At 44.4% G+C, this 26,477-nt stretch overlaps 1 protein-coding gene across 1 annotated transcript in view; it reads right to left on the reverse strand.

Moving 5' to 3' along the window:
- Positions 1 to 26,477, reverse strand: part of AIG1 (androgen induced 1) — a 398,211-nt gene that overhangs the window by 275,605 nt on the left and 96,129 nt on the right. Inside the window, exon 2 of the mRNA XM_040350577.1 lies at positions 18,484 to 18,639. Within this exon, the coding sequence (XP_040206511.1) occupies positions 18,484 to 18,639 (156 nt within the window). The remainder of the gene's footprint in view (positions 1 to 18,483; positions 18,640 to 26,477) is intronic.

Here is a 26,477-nt window from a genome sequence, read left to right on the forward strand (position 1 = left end):
CCACCGTGCAGTTTATAGTAGCTCATCATTTTCATAGCAAGCATAGTTATCCTATATTTCATTTAATACATTATACACAAGATTTTGACAACTATTCAAAAAGATACTCAATATGAGGGATACATTCAATATATGCCTATATGGAATGATCTGCAATTACCCGAGGTGGCAAAGCTTGAAGATTTTGATTTATGGAAGAGGGCTGGCATTCAGCTTCTTTGTCAACTTTTCAATAATGAGGTTTTGCATCCATTTGATAAGTTGGCAGAGAGCTACCATTTGCCTACTATATATTTTTTTCAATACTTACAGCTATGGCATGCAGAACAAAGCAAGGACGTTTCTATTAAAATATAATCCTTCATCAATTTTAGCCTTGGCAGTAACTGTAAAACGCTCTAAACAGGGACTTATAGGGAGAATATACTCTTCTCTACAAACGAAAGTTGTAACTAATCCACAAGAGAGATCATTTTTCGGCTTGTAAAAAACAATGTTTTTCAGCCTCTCGAAAAAACAATGTTTTTCCAACTTCATCATTAAAACGATGTTGCCTACACATGATCGTGAAAAAAAAATTCTCTAGCAAAGCGCGGTGACGTACAACACATACAATGGCACTATAAAGGGGAAGTTCCATGCGGATGACGCCACCCTTGGGGCTGCTTTCGCTGATTTCGTGTTTGTAAAAGACGATTCGCGCTTTTCTGTCTGTTACAGCGTGATGAATGTGCTTACTCCATTACGAACAGAAGTTTTACCATAACGAGCGCTCCCGTCTCATAACTTGCTTCTGAGCATGCGTGGGTTTTTCACGTCGTTAAAGCCCACACAAGACCATTTTTTACAACCCGAAAAATGACATAGTTTAAAACATTGTTAAAAAATAGAGCATGTTCGAGAAAAAAAAATTGTCCCTTATTACAAAAATGGATATCAAAATACCCGCCAATGATAGATCAATGGAATAAAGCAATTAATCTTAATTTAAGATGAGAGGAATTAACATATAAACATAGGCTGAGTCCTAAAAAAAATTGTACAAATTTGGCATTGGTGGCTAGTCTCTAATTTCTCTGAGCAGTCAGCTGAGTATACTAATCATACTGAGGAAAACCAATAATGAGATGGAACTTTTTTTTTTCTTTTCCTTCTTCTCTCTCTTTGAGGGTATATTTTTCATGTGGGGGAATATGTGGGATATGTTTTTAGAGGTTTTTTTGTTGCTGCATCATGAAAAAAATAATAAAAAAATAATCGATTAAAAAAGTTACGCTGACCTACCTATACAGTGTGCTATTAACCCAACATCCTAAAAACATTCTCAGACATACATGCATACTATATAAATTACTGATAATATCTTTGGTTTGTTAGAAGAAAATATAATTTAAAATAACTCCTACAAATTCAGTATATGGAGATTATACATTTTTAACATATTATGGTAACTAAGTGGGTGTTTGGTTGTCCTAACCACTTATTGACCGCTCGCCTTTGTTATATGTCTGTTTGAAGAGGAATACCTTTGTTATGGCAAATAGCTGCCATAACCCGGTATCCTCTTCTTCAGTTGGTGGTCCACTTTCAGATGAAAGTGGTCTCTGCGGCTGATTCACCACAAGATCGGGTTGTCTCCGCTGCTTACCAGAGCTGTCGGTGTATGTATGTCTTTTTGACCCCAGATCTCATATTGAAAAGGTCCTGTCATGCTTTTTTCTATTATAAGAGATCTTTGCATTCCTTGTAATAGGAATAAAAGTGACCCAAATTTATTTTTTAACCCTCCTGGCGGTATCCCCGAGCGTGACTCGGGGTGGGTTTTTTATGCTGAAATCGGTAACCCCGAGTCACGCTCGGGGTAAGCTATGCAGAGCCTGCAGCGTGCGCTGGCTTACCTTGTCCTGGATCCAGCGATGTCACGCGCTGTGTGAGCGAGCGGGACCTCGCTCGATTCACACAGCGTCCTCCTATGCCGCCGATCTCCGTTCCCTGCGACGTTACGACGCACGGGAGCGGAGATCGGCGCCAAATTCAAAAACGTAATCAAACACATTACATACAGTATACTGTAATCTTATAGATTACAGTACTGTATGTAAAAAAAACACACCCCCCTTGTCCCTAGTGGTCTGCCCTGTGTCATGCATGTCATTTTATATAATAAAAACCTTTCTTTCTCCCTGCAAACTGTAGATTGTCTATAGCAACCAAAAGTGTCCCTTTATGTCAAAAATGGTTTTAGATCAGCTAAAAAACAGCGATAATAAATTATAATCACTTGCAGAATTGTGCGATAGCGATTTGTGGGGAAATTCGTCATAAAAAAAATAAATAATGACAGCGAAAATTTAGCAACTGAGAAAATTTCAGTGATTTTGATTTGATTACATTATTGAATCATTTTTATTAGAATTATATTATTATTTGTTATAATTATTTATAATTATTTATTATATTATAATTTATAATTTTGTTTTAAAAAAAATGTCATACTCGGGATGCCTATTAGATTCTTGTTTGGTCAGATTTAAGTGAGTTATTCCTAAGAATTACAGGCCTACAGTACAAATCACCAAATTTCCTTGCAAATAATGGTACCGTTTTTGGTACGTAATTCCAGACAGAATCATACCGCCAGGGAGGTTAAAGGACAGTGTCAAAATAAAAAATAAATAAGAAAAAAAAACAATTTAAAGCACCTTGTACCGACAAGCTTGTGCGCAGAAGCGAATGCATACGTGAGTAGCGCCCGCATATGAAAACGGTTTTCAAACCACATATGTGAGGTATCGCCGCGATCGCTAGAGCGAGAGCAAAAAATCTAGACCTCCTCCGTAACTCAAAACTGGTGACCTGTATACATTTTTTAATGTCACCTATGGAGATTTTTAAGGGTAATAGTTTGTCCCCTTATTCCACGGGCGGTCGCAATTTTGAATTTTGTCTTTCACAATATAAAAAAATTGGGCTAACGTTACTGTTGTCTTATTTTGTTAATTCAAGAAAAAAAAAAAATTTCAAAAAAAAGTGCGCTTGTAAGACCGCTGTGCAAATGACAGAATGTATTGCAACAACAAGTATTGCCATTTAATTCTCTAGGGTGTTAGGGAAAAAATAATGTTTGAGGGTTCTAAGTAATTTTCTAGCCCGGCCCTTAAGTGGCTAATGAACAAGATGAGGCAATGTTCAATCCAGTTATCCATTTGACAGAGCTTCACCTTTTTTCACTAGGATGGATTAGGCTTCACTTTTCAAAGAGGAAAAGAAAAGTGCAGCGCTAAGTAAAATATAGTGAGAACTATATACAAAAGTAAGGCCCCGTACACACGTCCGAGGAACTCGACGTGCCAAACACATCGAGTTCCTCGTCGAGTTCTGTGTTGAAGCCGCCGAGGATCTCGGCGGGCAAACTTTCCTCATTGAACAACGAGGAAATAGAGAACATGTGTACACACGACTGAGTTTCTCGGCAGAATCCAGCTCCGACCGAGTTTCTGGCTGAATTCTGCAGAGAAACTCGGTCGTGTGTACAGGGCCAGAAATGTAAGAGCAAGGGAATGCTCTCAGCTGGGTGAATAAAATCTGGTGTGTAAAGAATGGACCTCCTCTCCTTGTGCAAAACAGGAGTTTTATTCTTTTCCAGAATTATAGTGAAAATTCCTTAGATTTTGTAATTTTAGTGAACTATATTGGCATCAACGAGGAAGACAAAATTAGGGCAGTTTTAAAGGGTGCAATGATATTTGAATAGATTCTGATAGTTACAACAGCTTCTTTTGAACTATCCTGCACCACATTAGCCTCATTATTTTACCTTTTTTTCCCACAGGAAGAATACAGAAAAGCAAGGAAAGCACACAAAAAATACTTAATGAAATATAAGGAAAATATCCTAAATGTACCTATTAGAAAATAAACACACTCTAAATAAAGCAAAAAGTGGATACAGTAAAACCTTGGTTTGAGAGCATTTTAAAAAAGTCAAGCACATTTTTTTAATACATTTTGACTTGATGTACAAGCAATGTCTTGATATACAAGTAGCGTCATGTCACAACCAAGTATAAAAGAGAAGAGAGGCGCCTCTAAGTGTAGCAGTATGGTTACATTTAATGAAGGTACAACATTTAGCAACTTGCATGATTGATGATTAAAACAGGCACATTTAAGTACACAGGCATTCGGGGTAAAGCTATCCACATAGACCATCCTCTGCACCACCATTGATGTCATCCCTTCCACTAGCGGTTCAAGCCTCGCTTATAGATCACTCTACTGCAGGGTAGTCTTTCTGGTCCCGATTGCAGACTGACAGCCGTGAGTAGGACGGTCCATGTGGCGCTTTACCCCAGATCCCTGCATACTTAGATGTGCCTCTTTTAATCATCAACCATGTGACTTGCTAAATGTTGTACTTTCATTAATCACTTCAATACAGGGCAATTTTACCCCCTTCCTGCCCAGACCAATTTTTAGTTTTCAGCGCTGTTGCGCGGTCATGCAACACTTTACCCAAATGAAATCTATATGTTTCCCCCCCCCCCACAAATAGAGCTTTCTTTTGGTGGTATTTGATCATTTCTGCGGTATTTATTTTTTGCGCTATAAATAAAAGAAGAGTGACAATTTCTGATTTAATAAATATCACTTTACAAAAAAAAAAAAAAAAAAATATTTTTCCTCAGTTTAGACCAATACGTATTCTTCTACATATTTTTGGTAAAAGAAAATCGCAATAAGCGTATATTGATTGGTTTGCGCAAAAGTTATAGCGTCTACAAAAATAGGGGATAGTTTTATGGCATTTTTTTTTATCAGTAATGGCGGCGATCTGCGATTTTTATTGTGACTGTGACATTGCGGCGGACATATCGGACACTTTTGACACGTTTTTGGGACCATTCGCATTTATACAGCGATTAGTGCTATAAAACTGCACTGATTACTGTGTAAATGTGACTGGCAGGGAAGGGGTTAACACTAGGGTGCGCTGAAGGGGTTAATATGTTCCCTATTGAGTGATTCTAACTGTAGGGGGAGGGGACTCACAAGGGGAGGAGACCGAACTGTGTTCCTCTGTACTAGGCACACACATTGGTCGCCTCACCTCTGACAGGAGGTGGATACACACTCCTGCCGTTATCGCGGGCAATGACGGGTTGCGAGCAATGCCGCGGGCGTGCACGCCCCCTAGATGGCCGGGAAGAAAGGACGTCATATTTTTTTTTTTTTATTCAAAAGATTTTATTGAAAATTTTCATCAATAACATACAGGGAATGGAAATAGTAAGCAGTTTACAGTCAGTATGTTGTAACAGCATGAGGAAGTCGATACAGGCTAACATGAAAACTATCAATAGCATTAAGAGTGTAGAATCAGTATTCCTTGTTTCGTAACCAGTTTTACAAATTCACTGGGTTAACCGTGTCTGTCAGATAGCCAAGAACAACGAGGGGAGGGGGGGGATAGGGGGCGTAGGTGACTCTACTGCTGGATCAACAGGGTAATGGACCTGTGTGCGTCGGCACCTCTGCTGCCCACCCCGATAGGGATCAAACTGTGGGCAGGAGGGTGCCTGTGGAGCTACACCCAGGTGGGTATCCAACCAGGACCGTTATGGTACAAGTCCTCTTAATCTGAGTCTGTAGAGAGCGCAAGCAAAGGGGCAGTAGCAGCCCTCACAGGTGTTCAACTAAAGATCGGCTTGGGCCAAGGAGGGAGAGATCCAACAGGGTAAGGTATCTAAGGGCTAGTCGAGTATGCGGTAGCACATTTCAGTAGTACAGAAAGGGGCTCAGCAGATCAGGGAGGGAGAAAAGAGGGGGGAGGGCAGGTCAGGGTGGATGTGGCCGTGAGAGTGTTTGGGAGAGTGCACTTCCGACCGTATGTGGGAGCTATTGTGTGGCAGGGGATGCAGGAGAGGCCACAGGACAAAGGGTGTCTTTGTAGTGCGTCCAGCACGACCACGTGTGCCTAAACTTTTCTTGTGTATCCTTGGCTTGGTGAATAATCTTCTCCATCTCTTCGATTCTGTTGACCATAGACCGCCAGTCGTCCAGGGTGGGGGGGAGAGGGTCTTTCCATTTGGTAGGTATGCATTGTGTAGCGGCATTTATGAGGTGCAAGATCAGGTATTTGTGATAAACCGATTTAGGCAGGGAGGTGTGGTGGAGTAAGTATTGTGCCGGCGAGTAGTCGGGTGAGTAGGTGGTTATGCTAGAGATAAGGTCATGAACCCCTTTCCAGAATGGTTGGATCATCGGACATTCCCACCATATGTGTAGGAGGGTGCCCTCAGCCGAGGAACACCTCCAACACGTAGATGGGACGTGAGGGTAGATTTTGTGGAGCTTGTCCGGGGTCCTGTACCATCGAGAATCGATCTTAAAACTGTTCTCCTGGGCTGACACATTGATTGATCCTTTGTGGACGTGCAGCCACACCGCCTCCCAGTCTTCATTAGACAGGGATGTGGAGAGGTCCGATTCCCACCGTCGATGGATATCAGCGTTGGGTTTGGCTCTGGAAATGAGGAGCGCGTATATAGCCGATATCAGGTGCGTCTGGGGTTCTGTCTGACAGCATAGGTGTTCGAGAGGCGTCATGTCTCTATACCAAAGTGAGAGTGAGGGAGCACTGTCAAAGAAATGCCTAATTTGAAAAAATTTGTACAGGGGTATGATCGCACCCGGGATTTTAGAAGTCATGTCGGAGTGTGAGAGGAGTGAGCTATTGTCGAAGAAGAGATGGGCCCGGATCGTGGGGTCTCCCTGGCGTGTGGTGCCCGCAGAGACTTGAATATCCGCCGGAAAGTCAGGGTTCTGGGTCAGTGGAGTCATGGGGCCCGGTGAGGGTGTAACCCCCCTGGCTTTATAAGTTGCCCGCAGGATGGAGAGGGAGGGACCGATCAGTGGGTGATTTGTGCACAGTTTGGGGGTTGATCCGGGCGTGATCCAAGGGAGATGGGAGACGCGCGTACCCGAGAAGGCTTCCTCCACCGTCACCCAATCATTGGTATCCTTGTGTACATGCCAGTCCACCACCCTCGTCAAATGGCATGCCTTATAATACAACGAGAGGTCCGGTAAACCAATACCTCCCCGTCTTTTAGGTAGGGTAAGCCTATCCCACCCCAATCTGGCGGGACCATCTGCCCACAAAAAGGATCTGCAGATGGGACTTAAACGAGGCGAAAAAGGGCGGAGGAAGCCTTATCGGAATGGCTTGCAGTAAGTATAGTAAGCGCGGAAGAACGTTCATTTTCAGTATTGCCGCTCGGCCGAACCATGAGAAGGTCCCCTTGTTCCAGTTGGTTAAGTCCCCTTTAATCGCTTGTAAGGCTGGCAGAAATTTTTTAGTATAGAGCTCCGAAAGTCGCGTGGGCAGCTTGATGCCCAGGTAGGTAACGTCATGGGGCTCCCACTTAAAGGGGAAGTTCTGCTTACATTGTTCAACCAGGTTTCTAGGCAGGGATATATTAAGCGCTGTGGACTTACTGAAGTTTATCTGAAGGTTGGAGAGGGTCTTGAATGTTTGGAAGTCAGCTAGGAGGTTGGGCAGTGTGATCAGCGGGTTGGAAAGGAACAGTAGGACATCATCTGCATAGGCCGCGATCTTATAGTGCTTGCGGCCTATCGTGATGCCCCTAATGTCCCGGTTGTCTCTCAACCTACGGAGGAAGGGTTCCAGGGATAGTACAAATAGAAGAGGCGACAAGGGGCAACCCTGTCGAGTTCCGTTGCTGACCAAGAAGGCGTCTGACAGCTGCCCATTCACCCTGACCCGGGCCGTTGGGCTAGAGTACAAGGCCATGACCATTTGAAGGAAGCGGTCGGGTAGCCCTACCTTTTGTAAGGCAGCTGACATGTAGTCCCAGGCCACCCGATCAAACGCCTTCTCGGCATCAAGGGACAACATAAAGCCACTGGCTCCTTTAGTGGTCATCCAGTGGTGAACATTGATGGCCTTGGTGGTGTTGTCCCTGGCCTCTCTACCCGGGATAAATCCAACTTGGTCAGTCGATATCAGGTTAGGTAGGAAGGGGAGTAACCTGTTGGCCAAGACTTTGGCATAAAGCTTGACGTCCACATTGAGCAGGGAGATGGGACGATAGTTGGAAACTAATGTGGCGTCTTTACCAGGTTTAGGGACTAGAGTTATGTGGGCCCCAAGCAGGTCAGTTCCAGTGTGGGGGGAGAAGGGAATATCATTAAATGCCTTAACGAATTGTGGGATCAGGAGTGTGTGGAATGCCCTATAATAGCCAGAGGAGAGGCCATCCGGGCCCGGGCTCTTCCCCGGTTTCAATTGCTTCAGGGCCCTGATGGTCTCTTCAGCTGTCACTGGGGCATCTAGGTGGGACATGTCCGGTATGGTGGTCGGGGGCGTGCCGTAAGAGTCGAGGAAGTCTCCTATAAGTTGTTTGCGCGTTGGGGCCGAGTTTGGTGTAGGCGTAATGGGTAAGTTAAACAGGGAGGATAGGTAGGTCGTGAATTGCCGAGCTATAAGGTCGGTCCTGGTAACTGCCATCCCCGTGGGAGAGGTGATGGTATGCACCGTACAGGCCGCCCTCTTCTTTTGCAGGGCATTGGCTAAGAGTTTACCAGACTTGTTCCCGAATTCGTAGTATAATTTGTGGGTAAGGGCGAATGTACGCTTCAGTCTTGTCTGGATTTCTCCTAAGAGGTCCTGCCGAGCCATCAAAAGTGCGTCATGGGCGTCCGTAGCCAGAGAGTGTTTATGGGCAAGCTCAAGGGTCTTGATTCATTCGGATAGTTCGTTGATACGGGCAGTCCGCAGTCTACGTCTTTTCGCCATTAGGGAGATAATTTCTCCCCGGATGACACACTTATGGGCCGCCCAGATAGTAGCGGGGGCTACCTCAGTGGGGACATTGTCTGCAAAGTATTGCGAGAGTCTAGAGGATAACAAACCGGTGTCCCCTGGATCAAGAAGAATGGAATCGTCCATCCTCCAGATCCGGGACTGAAGGCGTTGCCCAGGCCAAGTTAAAGTCATGGTAATTGGGTGATGGTCCGATAATAGCATGGGTTCAACAGTGGCGTCAGTGAGAAGAGGTAAGTCCTTCTGCGTGATAAAGAATAGGTCAATACGGGAGTACTTGTTGTGCATGGACGAAAAGAAAGTGAAATCCTTTTCGTTCGGGTGCAACGTGCGCCAGGCATCGTGTAGGGTCAGTGTGTTACATAGTTACAAAGTTACATAGTTAGTCAGGTTGAAAAAAGACACAAGTCCATCCAGTTCAACCACAAAAAATAAAAAAAACAAAAATAAAAAACACAGTAAAATCCTATACACCCAACTCCATTACCACAGTTGATCCAGAGGAAGGCAAAAAACCCCAGCAGAGCATGATCCAATTTGCTACAGCAGGGGAAAAAATTCCTTCCTGATCCCCCGAGAGGCAATCGGATTTACCCTGGATCAACTTTACCTACAAATCTTAATACTCAAGTTATATTCTGTACATTTAGGAAAGAATCCAGGCCTTTCTTAAAGCAATCTACTGAGCTGGCCAGAACCACCTCTGGAGGGAGTCTGTTCCACATTTTCACAGCTCTTACTGTGAAAAAATCTTTCCGTATTTGGAGGTGAAATCTCTTTTCCTCTAGACGTAAAGAGTGCCCCCTTGTCCTCAGTGTTGACCGTAAAGTGAATAACTCAACACCAAGTTCACTGTATGGACCTCTTATATATTTGTACATGTTGATCATATCCCCCCTTATTCTCCTCTTCTCAAGAGTGAATAAATTCAGTTCCTCTAATCTTTCCTCATAGCTGAGCTCCTCCATGCCTCTTATCAGTTTGGTTGCCCTTCTCTGCACTTTCTCCAGTTCTCCGATGTCCTTTTTGAGAACTGGTGCCCAAAACTGAACTGCATATTCCAGATGAGGTCTTACTAATGATTTGTACAGGGGCAAAGTGTTCAACAGGGACTTGATGGCTCGGAGAGCCCGGTACGTCATACATGAAGATCCATTTGATGTGTCAAGGAGGGGGGCCAGAGGCACGTTAAAGTCCCCCCCCTAAGATAAGCATGCCTATCTGGAAGGATGTGAGTAGTTGAAGGGTATCGCGAAAAAATTGTACGTGGCGGGAGTTGGGCGCGTAAACATTGGCAATAGTAATTGGCGTACCCTGCACCGTGCCTTTAAGGAAGATATACCTGCCTTGCGGATCTTGCAGTACGTCTTCCACCTGGAGTGGGCAATGCTTCGAGAGCAGGACAGACACCCCCCTAGATTTAGATGTATCATTTGTAGCGTGGTATACCCTTGGGTAGTGACGGTTACCGAGTGAGGGAATGCTATCAGATCGGAAGTGAGTTTCCTGCAGGAGAACTATATGCGGTTTGACCCTCTGAAGGGAGTAGAGCATCTGGGAGCACTTTTCGGGCACGTTCAGCCCGCGGGCGTTAAGGGAGTATAGCTTGAGCGACATGGGGGGTAGGGCCTGTGCCTGGGCCGTTGGGGTCCCGTCGGGGATGGTGGCCATGTTCACCAAGGTGAACGGGGGAGGGGGTGGAAGGCTAACGTATAGAGTGCGAGACGTGGAGTGGGGAGGGTGGAGGGAAAGGGGGAGGAGGAGGTGGGGATGGGCGCGCCTGGCTAGGACGCGATAGTACCGGTGGGACGGGTCGGGGGGGGGGACTCACCGATTAGGAGAGAGGAGCCGGAGTCTCCCACCTAAGAGGAAAGGGGCAAGTCGGAGTACCCCGAGCAGGCACCCCCCGAAGAGGGAACCTCCGAGTACCTCCGTTTGGGGGTTGGACATTGCAAACCAAGAGACCGAGAGATCTGGTATTCAAATCTGAAGTACAGTGTATATGAAAAAAGAAGGAAAATTAATAAAGCAACCTAGGACTCGTGTGCCACCCCAGAGCCATATATCAGTGAACTGTGCACACTGGGGAGATTCGGCTAAGTGTCAGGACAGAGCACTTATTTACATAGAAGCCGGAAGGTATAGTATCTCACGGGGCCATGTACCCCGTTCCCTGGGGAGTACCCCGGAGGCGTATGCTGCATCGCACATGAGGGAGCCCCCTCATGTACCAGGTATCTTCCGTGTTTATACCTTCCTCCTTGTTACCACCGGGCGGCCGATCCGGGTAGAAAGGCCCAGATCCGCCAGGAAGATGAGTCCTGCCTGGGGGGGGGAGGAGAGAAGCAACATACAGCTCCCCCAGGGGAGCCATCGCCGGTAAATATCAGCCAGCAGGGCTATATTGCGTGGGAGCCATACCTGCCCACAACTGACCTCGTCCAGCAGGAGCACCGAGGCAGCTCTGTCAGCCACGGGGCCCCTATTGGACCGGTCTCAGATATAACAGCAAACAACCTAATAACAAATTGTAGGGGCTCCTAGGAGCACTGAGAGTAAGTGGTGCAATGTTATACTCAACCAAAGCATAGGAGAGCACGTTCGGGCCAGTGTCCATCAAGCAGTCTGTCCGTATGAGAGTGAGTGCAGCTTCCCCTGGGGGAGTCCAGTGGAGAGGGGGGTCTACTCAGGCAGTCCGAGCGTTCAATAGGGATATTCCCTCGGCCTGTCGCTACTCCACCCAGCCGAATGGTGTCAGTCTCTCGGAGCAAGTCCGCGCGGCAGGCAGAGTAATTGGCCCCCGGGAATAGAGTCTCGGTATCGGCAGACCTATTGGTCGCGGGGGGGAAGCCAGGCCTGGTGTCTCCAGACAATGCTCCGGGAGGTCGGACCTGTTGCACCTGTCCTCCGAAACCTGAGAGGGCGACAGGGGTGTTACCCTGAGGCGGCCGGGTCAGTCCGTGGTAGTTTCCGGGAAGTCCGAGGGGTACACTATAGTCTCGGGGGACAGATCAACCAAAGCACATGAGGGCAAGGCAATGCAAGGCAGTTCTCGAGGCAGGCAGAGGACGGTGGCCTCGAGCAGTCACAGTTCCTGACTATGTGTCATCGTCCTCGGGGATGGCTCGCCGTCTTGGGCGTCCGTGCTGTGTAGCGCGATGGAGTGGCAGCGGCAGTTCCGGGAGACTGTGGGAACATCCTGTCGCTCGGCTAGCTGGGAAGTGTAGTCCGGTGGCGCGGTTCCAGGCCGCCCCTCTGCCCAGCAGTCGCTAGTCATTCGTGCCCACAGTCTGTTGGAGCCCAGCCAAGCAAGGGGCGTCACCTTTACACGTAGGAAAGCGCGCGTTGCGTTCGTGAGGTGAATCAGGCCGAGCAACAGGGAGGCAGCAGTTACAGTGTGTTCTAAAGAGATAGTTCAGTTTGGTGTATGTTGCCATCCATCAACCAGGGTTTCCGGGGACTGCACAAGCATCTAATAAAATTAATATAAAAGTTGAAACCTCTAGAACGATGAGAGGTCCCCAAAAACAACGGCAAAACGAACAAGTCCGTCCAGGAGAAGAACATCGTTAATTAAAAATAAAAAAAAAATAAAAAAAACAACACACTGACCAGTGTAACCGTGGAAACTGCCTCAATACATCAAAAGACTCTCAGGGGGAGGTGAGGCGTCATGGTCAGACCTGGGAGCCTGTGAGTCAGAGTGGTTCCTCGAGCCCGAGGGGGACCGTCTGCGTCGGAATCTGGAGGCTTGAGTCTCCATGGGTTCTTCACACGCCTTCGGCCATCTACTCACTGACTGTCGGAATGCCGCATACCATTCCGGTACGGCAACGATCGGGATTCCCAGTGTCTCGCAGAAGCGGGGCAGATCTTCCGGGACTCTCAATTGCGCGGTGCGCCCTTGGTGCGATGCCGACAGGCAGAAAGGGAACCTCCACTTATAGCGAATATCCTTCGCTCGCAGCTTGTCTAATAGGGGTCTGAGGTCCCGTCGGTGCTTCAGGGTGATCCCCGAGAGGTCCTGAAAGATTTGGACCGGGGTGCCGTCATGGGCTAGTTGCGTGCCCCTCGCCATCTTTAGGATGTCTTCTTTCAGCCTATAGTCCGCGAGGCAGCAGACAATGTCCCTCGGGGGATCTGTTTCCCTTCCCTTGGGGCGTAGGGCGCGATGGATCCTATCCATTACAATGGGTGCTTGAGGCGGCCTGCCCAGCACTGAGTTAAAGAGACCAGTTACGGCCTGCGGGATTCTATCCCCCTCAACAGACTCTGGCAGGCCCCTCACCCGCAAATTCTGGCGGCGGCCCCTGTTGTCTAAGTCCTCGAGGTGCCGGTTCATGTCCCGGAGCTGCAGAGTGTGGTCATCCACCTTCTTGGTTGATCGCTGGAGGATGATGTCATGGTCCTCCACCACCCGCTCCGTGCGGGAGACTCGCTCATTCAGGGAACGGATGTCCAGCCTGAGTTCAGAAATGGCGGCCGCCAGCGTATCCTTAATGTCAGCCGCTACGGACCTCAGGTCAGCCATAGTGAGGTGGTGCTGCGGCGGTGAGGTAGGCGATCCGGTCCCCCCGGCCGGGGGGATCAGTGGGGTCCCTTCAGGCGATGGCTGGAGTATAATCTCCGACTGCTCGGGAGGGTGCTGCTGGGAGAGGCCTAGTGACGGGCCGTGGCGGGAGGACACCATGTTCCCTCTTTGTGAGCGGAACATTTCAGGGATGTTCTGGGCTCCCGTGTCCGTTGATCTCCTGGGGGATCTCGATCTGGAGGCAGATGAGGTTCTGGACGCTGTCCCCATGCTTGGAGTCGGTAAAATCGGTAAAGAAACTCCGTCTGGAAGCAGAATTAGCTCTGAGGTGGCAGGAGCGCAAAAGTTAAGCGTCCATCTCTTAGCAAGGTCCGGCCACGCCCCCCCGAAAGGACGTCATATGACGTCCACCCGGAGGGAGGGAGGGTTCCTGCCGGCGTTATATTACTATGGCCAGGTAAGGAAGCGGTTAAATGTAAGAATATTGCTACACTTAGAGGCGCCGCTCTTCTCTTTTATACTCTGCATCTCCTTCTGGATTTTGCTTCTTATCCACTTGTGGAGGCTTCCATTTGTGAATGGACATTTTATGGTTACACAAACTATTACATTGCTATAATCGTTTTATATGGACTATAAACTAAAGGACCTATGAATAAATGGTTGTGGAATGAATCATTTGAGTTTCCATTATTTCTTATGAGAAAATTTGCTTTGCTATAAAAGTGCTTTGGATTACAAGTATGCTTCCGGAACGAATTATGCTCGCAATCCAAGGTTTTACTCTACTTTTTTTATCCTACTCCTTTAATAGGTTTAATAGATTTCTAAATGCTGTAAAGAGATTTCCACCATCTATGTACAATTTACAGTATTTAAGACATGGAGAGCGCTTTGAAAAGATGAACTTGTCTTCCCATTTGGCCATAAATATATAAGCCACACTCAGAACATACGGTACTTGTCCCTCATGACAATACTAGCTATTTGCAAATAATAAACCTCATTGAATCGGAAGCAATAATGCTAATGTATAATCTGTAAACATAACGTTTACCATGAGATAAATCAGCTTTATCTTAAAAAAATTGAGTGGGTTGAACAGTATCTTGCTGAGAAATGGTGGTATGTAATGACATGACATCGACTGTTAAAAAACATACAAAATAGATACGCTAATGACTTGTTTAGAAAATGTTTTTTAAAAACAGAAATACTCAACACACACACACAACTGTAAAACATATAAAAAATATTCCCCTTATTTAGTCATCAAAGAATTACTACCAACAAAAAGCTTAATTTCTTATGGGTAACCATTACTGAAGTTTTACAATACACATTAGATAAAAATCATAATACACTAATCGTCTATCAAAAACTGCTAAAAACTCACCTATCCAACAAAACCCTATTATAGTGGGTTTATTAACTTCCCATTTTTTTATGAATTATAAACTACATGTAGCGCCCTGCTACTTTCATAGCTGGTGCTGCCTTAAATTTAGAGGGTGGTCAGAGATTTAGTTGCCTCTGGCGTGTTGTTTTGCCAAATTTGGGCCTCTGTTCCAGCCATGGCTGTACTGTGATTGACCACTATTGTTGTCTGGGGTGCCTGTACCACCCCAGGCCGAGGGTGGCAGCTGTCGAGTCAGGGCGTATTGGGTGTTTTTCCTCAGCAGCCAATCAGTGGGGGTTGGTCGCCTCGCTGTGCATGCTGGGGGAGAGTTCTTAAGGGACAGACATCATTGGTTCGTGGTCAGCGATCGCTGGTCTGTCGTCCCACCACCCCCCTGTGTGTGGCCCTCATGGCCGGGGGTGCGTGTTCAAGTGTTCCTGGCTCCGGGACCACGTTTGTCCGGGGTTGTTGTCTACTATGTAGGCCTGGTAGTCAGACTGGGTCTACAATTGCAGAGTGGTCCTGTGCTGTCCGTCCTGATGGAGGAAGCCACTCGATGAAGAACCTGTCGGGGAGAGCACCGAGCACGAGGCTGGTATCTCAGGAGAGGCCTTGAACTTCATCGAAGGACGCACCATTACTGAAAGGCTGAATGATGGTCGCCTGTCAGTTCTGAATTTACCCAAGTTTATTCAAGAGAGAGATCTGGGTGCTTAATCCTGTGTTGAGAAAGATTCTGGACCGAATACATCTCCACCTTTGGGAAAGTCTTTGGCAGAGACTTTGCTAAAGTTTCTGTGTGACACCCTGGCTGCTAGGTTAGTGAGAGAGGCCTATCCAGGTGCACAGTACACATTCTGGCTAGAGTGGCGATGAGAGTTTATCGCTGGAAGCAGGATTGTTTCCAACAAAGTTATACACCTGAACCAACTACCTGCTATTCTTTCTACCTCTTCAACTACTTTATTATTTTATCCCGGGTAATAAAGCACAGAAAAGACACCTAAACTGTGGACATGGACATCCCAGCTCTCATCGTGTACCCTAGACGGCGAAGGTATAGAGATAACTTGCCACCCAAAACAAACCAGCAGCTCCTTCGGGGGTAGTGCTACATACACATAGTTCTTTATGTAATACATTACCCAGGGACCCTTTGGAATCAAGACATTTTCTTTCAAAAACAACAAAGATATCTCTTTTTACATCTTTTTCTATGTGATGCGTGTTTTTATGAGATGATAGTGATGATCATCACTATCATCTCATAAAAACACGCACTGCAAATTATCCCCTTTCCTTTCCCTTTTTTTGGGAAAAAACTTTCTCTACCTATTTGGGATTAGGTGCCTTTTTCTCTGGGTGAAACTATCTTTTCTGGACCATATCTATACAATCTTTTTCTATGTGTTTGTGCCTGGCACCTTAAATGATTACAGAGGGAGAAATAGAAGCAGTGTCCATGCTTGACTGGCACTTGCTTTAAGCTCTCGTTGAACATTAATGCCTTAAAGGTCTAGCCTGCATAGGCTTCAGAATCAACCACAGCAGATGATGCTGTAGACTTGAAAGACAACCGTTCAGGCTTCATTATCAAATTAATTATTGTCTTTAGAGTATAGGTTGTAAGCATCAAAATAAAAACAGGACATATTTACATATTTTGGAATTACGTCCTAAAAGCAGTATTGTGATGACTTCCTTGACTGAAATTGGAAAACTAAAAAAAAAAAAAAAAAAAAAAAGGATAATGATCTCCAGGAAACAGTTAACTTTAAAGTGAGCTTTGTGAATTGGTATAGGTATGGTTAAAGGAACATATGATCTTCTATGTTTTCCTCTTTATAGCAATTCTGTACTTTGCCAGTGCAGGTTTGCTTTAATGCCACCCAACCCAGCTATACATACTAAACTTTCCTTTGCTCCTCAACCAATCCATTCTGTCTTTTTGATGGAGGGCAGGAAGCACTGTGTAAGCTTTGAGTTAGAGCTTACATAGGGCTGAGAACTCTCCCCACTCCCGTCTGATGCTGGGTAAGTCACCAAGCAGTGACACCAACACGAGAAAAACAGGAACATATTACAAGTGGAACAAAATGGTCAGGAAGTTAATGAAAGGTGATCATGTGGGGTGCGGGAAAGGAAACCTGACCACATTATTCCCTTAAACTGTCCATAATGTTAAGACGTACTTAAGTAAAAGCATAATTGTTAGTTTTTTTCTACAGATATGCATACAATTTGTTAGAAAACATATGCTGTAGTTTATGCTGTTAACAATATGTTTACTGATTACTGAGAAATGTACATTGCATTATTTAAATCAGGGGTGTCCAGCCTGAGCCTCATTGGAAAAAGAGGAATTGTCCTGGGGCACAGATAAAATACATTAACAATAAGGATAGCTGAAGAGCAGAAAAAGTTGGGCAGATCACAAAATACCGATCACTGATATAGATAATGTACCATAATAATATTTTTTTTTTATATTTTTTATTATAAAAAGCAAAATAGGGCAACATAAAACAAGTGTGGTATTTGAAATTTGTTTTTGATAAACTAATGGATCAATATCTAGTTCAATGGATGTAAGAGCAATTCTTGATAAACTCTCAAGATGCTCATTAGATATTTTGTTTATTTTGTTGCCCTTTGTGTGCTTCATCCTTGAAAATAGTTACCCACAAATATAGGTGCTGCCAAAGACTGGTGACATGAATAAGGCTCAGTTCACATATGAGCCACATGCGACTCACAGCAGGGGCCTGGTGCGTGCTGGTTCACCATTTCAGGTCCGATTTCAGCCTGAAATTTGGGCTGAATTAGGGCCTGAATTGGACCAAAAGACGCACAGTGTTTTTCTGCAAAGCACATCGGACTTGCTGCAGAGATATGTAAACCGGCACCATAGAGAGCCGGTCAAAAACTCCCATCCAATTCGCAATGGTGTGAACCCAGTCTGAGGCCCCATACACATGGGAGGATTTATCCGCGGATACGGTCCAGCGGACCGTTTCCGCGGATAAATCCTCTCGAGGATTTCAGCAGATTTTAATGCGATGGAGTGTACTAACCATCGCATTGAAATCCGCGCCGAAATCCTCTGGCGATGACGTGTCGCGCCGTCGCCGCGATTATGACGCGGCGACGTGCGCGACGCTGTCATATAAGGAATTCCACGCATGCGTCGAATCATTACGACGCATGCGGGGGATCCCTTCGGACGGATGGATCCGGTGAGTCTATACAGACCAGCGGATCCATCCGTTGGGATGGACTCCAGCAGATGGATATGTTCTGCATGTCAGCGAATATTCGATCTGCTGGAATCCATCCCAGGGGAGATATATCCGCGGAAACAGATCCGCTGGCGTGTACACACCATAGGATCTATCCGCTGAAACCCATTTGCTGGGATTTATCTGCGGATGGATTCTATGGTGTGTACGGGGCCTCAGACATGATTGTGAGTGGGATATTTTTCTTTGGGAAGAAAAAAAGGTCTAAAAGTCCAGTAAAGAGACACGGTCACATTTTTCTTTGGATGCATGTGTTTGCTACCTGTATATGTATTTTTATAAACCCCCCCATATTAAATTTTTTAGGTTTATGAGTATGTGTTGGGCCCCATTCATAGCCGTCTTGGGCCACAGTTTGGACACCCCAATTTAAACCCATCAAATCTTTCAAGTAAAAACAACTTACAACACCAACAGGGAAGGCTAGTACAGCCAACATCCAATCTCGAAGAAACCTGAGTTTTTTCAGTTGTCGCTCCTGTTCCAGGCTGTCACTGCCCTTGGTTAGCAGATAGGACAGGTCAGAGAGAACACAAATTCCAAAGAAGACAGCTTGGATTACCTGTAAAACAAAAGTCAATATTTATGTTAACAGTACAAAAAATAAGAAAAAGAGGGGTGTACTGCGCTAATTCGATAAATAGTAAAGCAGCAACTGAAAATGTTATACAACACTAATAATAATGGTCAAAGTAAGAGCTGCGCTGTTGTAAGCTAAAATGTGACACTAGTGACAATGAAGTGCTAGATAAATATCAATTACAATTATAAAACACTGACTGAGTGAAAAAAAATTATATCTGTAATTAGGTCTGTGAGACCTCAATAAGATAACAAGAAGGGGTTAATTCCTAAATTAGGTAGAAACTTGAAAATTATCAAGTGAATAAATAGCAGTCTGTGTGAACAAACCAAAATAAACCTTAGGAATACCATTAACAATAGCGTCAAAGGTAAAAAAAGTGAATATATAAAAAAATACTAATGCAGAGTGTCCATATAAACTTAAATATCCCCAGTGTTCAACGAATCCAATAGTCCAGGAAAAAGTGCTGACAGGATAGTGCCTCCACCAAACAATAACACTGTCGCTTACCAGATGGACGTGATCTCTAATTATAGGAGATCAATATGCGCATATGGTTGATATCCCAGTCTGGGGTCTCTATTGGTAGCATAAATCCCTCAGTGTAGTTCAATATTGAAGATATCTAAAACAACGTTGCATTTCAGGATGCACCACAGAAAAAAAGGAAGGGACTGGCATAGCGTAAAACCCTTAAAAATTTTAATAAGTAACATAAAAATGCACACTTTACATCGAAGAAGTGAGATAAGGCATATAAAATACAATCAAGCCAATATACAATATAGCTGGTTGCGAAGCAGGTTCCGGGAAGCCGGCCGTCGCATTCTTAACAACTGATGAGTCATGAGCTGTCAGCGGGGTTCCCCTATAATGTGAGGTTCCCCCCAGGTCTATACCAGGCCCTTCAACTCTAGTATGGATTCGGAGGGGACCCCACGCTAAATAAAAAAAAATGGCGTGGGGTCCCCCCAAAATCCATACCAGACCCGTATCTGAGAATGCCACCAAGCAGGTCAGGAAAGGGAGGGGACGAGCAAGCACCTTCCCCCATGTTGATGAGGACAAGGACCTCTTCCCGACAACCCTGGCCGGTGGTTGTCGGGGTCTGCGGGCTGGGGGCTTATTGGAATATAGAAGCCCCTTTTAAAAAGGGGGTCCCCATATCCTGCCCCCCTATGTGAATGGGTATCGGGTACTTCGTACCCCTACCTATTCTCACCTAAAAAATCAGTGACAAGTCCTTTATTAGTAAAATAGCCCTGAGCTGTCTTCTCCCGCGGCTGTATCTCCCGGTGCCGTCACCTTTTTCCACCATCGTCTTCTCTGCAGAGCTGTCATCTCCCGGTGTCGTCTTCTTCCTCGCCGCCGCCGTCTTCTTCTTCCTCGCCGCCACCGTAGTTTTCTTCTTTGCCACCGGTTACCCGCAAAATAAAAAAGCTTGTTCTTGTCATGAATCTGTGCGATGTACCTGATACCCATTCACATAGGGGGGCTGGGATCTGGGGGATCCCTTCTTAAAGGGGTTCTTCCCAATTCTGATAAGCCCCCTGTCCGCAGACCCGACAACCACAGGCCAGGGTTTTTTTTTCGGGAGGAGGCCCTTGTCCTCATCAACATGGGGCAATGTGCTTTGGGGTGGGGGGCGCAGAGTCCCTCCTGCGCCAAAGCACCCACCCCCCCCAATTATGAGGGCATTTGACCTAGTATGGTTCAGGAGGGGGGGGAGCGCTCGCTCGTCCCCTCTGTTTTCTGACCTGCCGAGTGCCATGCTCGGATAAGGGTCTGGTATGGGTTTTAAGAGGACCCAACACAGTTTTTCCATTATTTTTGTTTTGCAGCCAATTTTTTTTTACCTTCAGCTTTCATCAGGGAAGCCCGCTGACAGCTGATGACTCATCGGTTGTTAAGGACGCAGTGGCCGGCTTCCCAACCCACTTCTTAGCAACCAGCTATATATAGTGTGTTTAGAGCGTGTAGCGCAGCAGCATAGATGTGAACCTAGACTTAGTCCACAGTGTTCAATATTGTGTCCACCTTTTTGCAGCTATAACAGCTTCAACTCTTCTGGGAAGGCCGTCCACAAGGTTTAGAAATGTGTCTATGAAAAAGTTTGACCATTCTTAAAGAAGTGCATTTGTGAGGTCAGGCACTGATGTTGGGGAAATGGCCTGACTCGCAGTCTGTGCTTTAATTCATCCCAAAGGTTTTCTTTCTTTCTTTTTTTTTTCTCTTTCAAATTTTCAAATATTTAATATTTTATTTAATCATAGGACATAATCAAAGATATACAAATGAACATTCTAAAAATTATGACATTGCAGCTGCAAATTTAGAACATATCATTACATCCAGAAAACAAAAAGCCACATATTAGCTTGTCATCCAGAATGTCTTTTCCATGTCACATCATAAATAAAAAATACAAAAATAAAAAATTTGTATATCCATTCCTAGCGCCTTCAAAATGCAGGAAGCAGCATCCCACATATACTGCCCCCTCTACATTCTGAGACCCGTCCTAATCAATTTTCGAACAAAAATACACATTTTTAAAGTATCTGGAGGTGGTCCTATGTGAGCTCGCAAAGCGCAGGGAAAGAAACCCTTGGATGTCTCCCTAACTATTCAAATTACCGTCAAGGAGAGTTCTTCCCTCATCTGAAGTCCAGAAGGCATTCCAAGGTAACCAAGTCTTGGAGTATAATTCCTGCTGATGTCGTGCGGAGAGTACCAAATCTTCTAGTCTACTAATCTCTTTTACTTTGCGTTGCCACATCCCAACTGTCGGTGGTAATGACTATTTCCACATCAGGGGGATGCAAGCCTTAGCTGCATCTAAAAGATGACAAATAATAGATTCCCTATATACTTTTTCTAGTATATGGGACTCACAAAGAAGAAAAAAAGCTGGACTTTTGGGAACGTGTAGTCTGTAAAATTTTGAAGAATACGTCCAACCCCTGTCCAAAAATGTTTTAGTTTGGGTCAGTTCCAAAATATATTTAGGATGGTGCCTTTACTTCCTTGGCATCTCCAGCACAAATCCGAACATTCCGGGAATATTCTCTTAAGTCTCTCTGGTGTTCTGTACCAGTGAGCGAGAAAAGGTTTTCTATCAGGTTTGCAAGTCAGTCAAGTTCCTCCACCCCAAACTCGCTCATCCATGTATTTATAGAACTTGCTCTGTGCACTGGAGCGCAGTCATGTTGGAACAAGAAGGGGCAATCCCCAAACTGTTCTCACAAAGTTGGGAGCATGAAATTGTCCAAAATGGCTTGCTGTCTTGCTGACGCCTTAAGCGTTCCCTTCACTGGAACTAAGAAGCCAAGCTCAACCTCTGAAAAACAACCCCACACCATAATCCTCCCTCCAACAAATGATTTATTAAAACGCATGTTACATGGAGTTAAATAGTGAAGTACATACAATGCAGTGCACCTAAACCACAAAGATTTGAACAGGTTCAACTTCCCTGTTCCACCTTTCAGGAGTGACTTGCCAGCCTTCCAGTCTTCTGAAGCCTAATCTAACAGAGAAAGTGTTTTGGAAGAGGTACAGGTTGAACTGTTGAAATAGAACAACTTCCGCAGCTTCAGTACTTTTGTTGTGAAATTAAAGGATGGAATGGTTCATCATAGCTGTGGCTACAGGAGTCACTGAGAGCTTATTTTAAAGCTCATTGCCTGCTCCTTAAGAATATGCCGCTACTGAAATGTATAAATTGCTACACTTTAAGTAGCCTCACATTACCAGAGTTATCAGCCTACGGGTGAAAGTTGGGCTTCACAATAAACTCATGAAAAATGACACACATATGTTCAATAAAAAAACAATTACAGATCTTATAGATAGTGGATTCTTAGAATGGTCCTCAAGGGTATGGTAACAGCAATATCTATTAAACTGTATCTCAGAGTTACTAGATACCTCACTTATCATTCTCTCTTCTATTTATTGTTGTTCAAGTTTGAAAAACTATAGAATGTTTATTGAAACTGGAAACATATCCTATAGTGCCAAGTCTTGTTGTCATGGCAGCAGTAAATATTGTTTGAACCTGCTCCAGTTATTACCTTCTGTTGCCTGCATTATGCACATTAAAAAGCAGCATTCAGAACATTTTAGACCACTGGATATGTAGCTAGAAATAGAATACAATATTGAAAAAAAAAAAAAAACTAAAAAAGGAAAGAAAAAGAAAAAATATGGTGCCCACTCATTGCAGTCACCATACATTGTAACATAATATAACATATTGTGTTACAGTGTGAAGTGACTGCAATGTGTGTAAAGGGTGAGCAATGCCAATGAAATGACTTAAGCACAAGGCATAAATACAACATGTCATAATAACATTGTACCAGTAAAAATATGGTTTGTCCATACCAAGTGAAAAAAGGACCCGTAAGCTTTTTTTAAATGGTTTCAGATGGTATGGTGTAAGGATTTAAACTGTAATATTCTGTCCTTCATCAATATAACTGAGCTGGGATGGGAGTCAATATTATTTGACAAATCTTCAACTAGTAGATTTGTCATAACCCCTTCCTGGAATTTTAAATGTTTTTAATGATGTATAAATGGTGATTTGTTAGCAGTGTAAGATTCTCATTTATTACTCTTAATAAAAGGCTAGACCTTATGTAGCATATATACAGTATGGAGTTAATTTACTAAACTTGAATCGTGCAAAATCTGGTGCAGCTCTGCATAAAAACAAAGCAACTTCCAATTTTTTTTTGTAAAAGCTTAATTTAACAAGCTGAAGTCAGCACCAGATTTTGCAATCTCCAGCAGTGGCAGTCGTGACCATTCTTTTGTGGGGGGTGGCAAATAGTCCCCCCCCAGTCGATCGGGTCTGGATTAGGGATGATTAACCCCCCCCCCCTGTTTGGTTCGCACAAGAACCTTCGAACGGACCTAACGTTTGCGTAAACGTTTAGAACCCCATTGAAGTCTATGGGACTCGAACGTTCAAATTCAAAAGTGCTAATTTTAAAGGCTAATATGCAAGATATTGTCGTAAAACGTGTTTGAGAACCTGGGTCTTGCCCCAGGGAACATGTATCAATGGGAATAAAAGTTTTAAAAACAGTTGTTTTTTCTGGAGCAGTGATTGTAATGATGCTTATAGTGAATTTTTTTTTTTAATTCCTTTAAATATCGTACCTGCTGGGTGTCTATAGTATGCCTGTGAAGTGGCACGTGTTTCCCGCGTTTAGAACTGTCCCCGCACAAAATTACATTACTATAAGAAAAAAGTAATTTAAAACTGCTTGCGGCTTTAATGCAATGTCTGGTCACTGCAATATGGATTAAAATCATTGAGAAAAATAGCATGGGTTCCCTTCTCCCCCCAGGTCATTACCAGCCCCTTTGGCCCTATATACTTTGAACAGAAGTATACAGGCGGTGCAAACAAGACAGGGACTGTAGGTTTGTTGTTAAGTAGAATCTGTTTGTAATTTTGAACTGGTACTTTTTTAAAGTGTAGCTTCAGCCAAAAAATCTATTTTTAAGCTTTTTGGAAAACATAGAGAAGGGTTATCACCCCTGTAACATTTGTTTTGCTGTCTGCGCGCATCTGTTCAGAAGATTGCACCTCACTTTCTGTCCCAATGACAAATAATTTTTTGAAAATGTGGGTATTTTATTGAAAAATGGATTGGTGATAAAGCATCAGTGGACAGGAGACACCTCTTACAGAAGAGAATTTCCCTTCCTAGGGGTAGATTTCCTCTCACTTCCTGTTGTCTCCTTCCGTTTGCAAGTAGGAGTCGTTTGTAAGTTGGATGTTTGAAAGTAGGGGCCTGCTGTATATACTCTGCAGAAATTTGGGCCCTAGGTGTTGGTGTTGCCACAACACTGTAAGCCCTCACAGTTACTCTTGGTGGGCGCAGAAATGGGCGCAGTGAAAATACTTTCTGATCAGCCACTGCCTGTGATATTAATATGACAACAACAGCAATTGTATTCATGTGGCTTTAGGTGCACACTGTGCAGAGGACACAGCACACCACGTGAAAATACTTGCAGAATGATCCCCTGCCTGTAGTATTAATATGAGAAGATCCCTGCCTGTAGGAATTAATATGAGAAGCACCAGCAAATCTATTGACATAGCTTTAGGTGCACACTGTGCAGAGGACACAGCAAACCATGGGAAAATACTTGCAGAATGATCCTCTGCCTGTGGTATTAATATGAGAAGATCCCTGCCTGTAGGAATTAATATGAGAAACACCAGCAAATCTATTGATGTAGCTTTAGGTGCACACTGTGCAGGGGACACAGCACATCACGTGAAAATACTTGCAGAATCATCCCCTGCCTGTGGTATTAATATGAGAAGATCCCTGCCTGTAGGAATTAATATGAGAAACACCAGCAAATCTATTGACGTAGCTTTAGGTGCACACTGTGCAGAGAACACAGCACACCACGTGAAAATACTTGCAGAATGATCCCCTGCCTGTGGTATTAATATGAGAAGATCCCTACCTGTAGGAAATATTATGAGAAACACCAGCAAATCTATTGACGTAGCTTTAGGTGCACACTGTGCAGAGGACACAGACAGTACACCATGTGAAACTACTGCAGCTAACACATGTGAAACTACTGCAGCTAACACAATCACCTGCCTGCCTGTCAGTATATTAGGAAGAGCGGATCTATCTAAACTCAATACAGTGTATAAATATATATAAAACACCTGGGATGCATATATATCCTCTACACACTGTAACTCTAACTGACTAGCCTGCCTGCAATGGGCTCCAGTTGGTAAGATAAAACTCAAAACGGGTTTAACCATTTCCTACTAGGGTACTGTATATATATTTTGGGGTTTTGATATATTATATTTTTGTGCTCCAAGCTCATCTAATAGCCTTTCCTCATTTTTATTAAAGTGAAACTAAACCTATAATTAAAAAAAATGCATCCAGGGTAGCTCTTTATAGCAGAAGAGACATGCTATGTGAGGGACTCGAGAAGAGGAGGATCTGGGCTACTCTCTGCAAAACATTTTAACAGAGCAGGTAAGTATAACATGTTTGTTATTTTTAAATAAAAAAAATTACACTTTAGTATCAATTTAAATATGTTGACTGTATTTGTTTTCTGTTTTCGGCCTTTCTGTTTTTTTTTTTTTTTTGGGGAGGGGGGTGTTTCTGCTGTCAGAATACAATAGTGCAGCAGGAGAGATCTACATCTACATTGCTGGTGTGGATGAGGGGATCTGAGTGTTTGTTTCATTCAACCCACTATTTAAAAATAAATAAAGCTCATGGCGTATACCCTGCTTTTATCTGCTAGTACATCCAACACTTCCCCAGACTTTCTAGCCAGATCACCAGGTGAGAGCAAAGGGAAAAGCCTAAAAAAGAAATAGAATGCAGTCACCACATTTAAAGTAATTGTAAAGTCTAATTTTTTTAATTCAAAATAACAAATTTGCACAGTGCAGGCCGGATCCTTCATTTCTTGGGTCCCTCTTCGGCGCTCTTGGCCCCTCCCTCCTGTTAGGTGCCCCCACAGCAAGCAGCCTGCTATGGGAACACCCAAGCCGAGTCACAGCTCTGTGTATCCATTCAGACATGGAGCTGCGGCCCACCTTCGCCCCCTTTATATTATCATTGGCTGACTGACTTTGATTGACAGCAGAGTCAGGCTGCTGTCTCAGCCAATGAGGAGGGGAGCTCCGGACGGCGGAGACATTCCTACAAAATTTCTGGAACTAGATGGACCTCAGGTAAGTATTAGGGGGGTTGAGGGGGACTGCTGCACACAAAAGACTTTTTATCTTA

This window comes from Rana temporaria, chromosome 4, assembly GCF_905171775.1.
Source record: "Rana temporaria chromosome 4, aRanTem1.1, whole genome shotgun sequence".
NCBI classification, from domain to species: domain Eukaryota; kingdom Metazoa; phylum Chordata; class Amphibia; order Anura; family Ranidae; genus Rana; species Rana temporaria.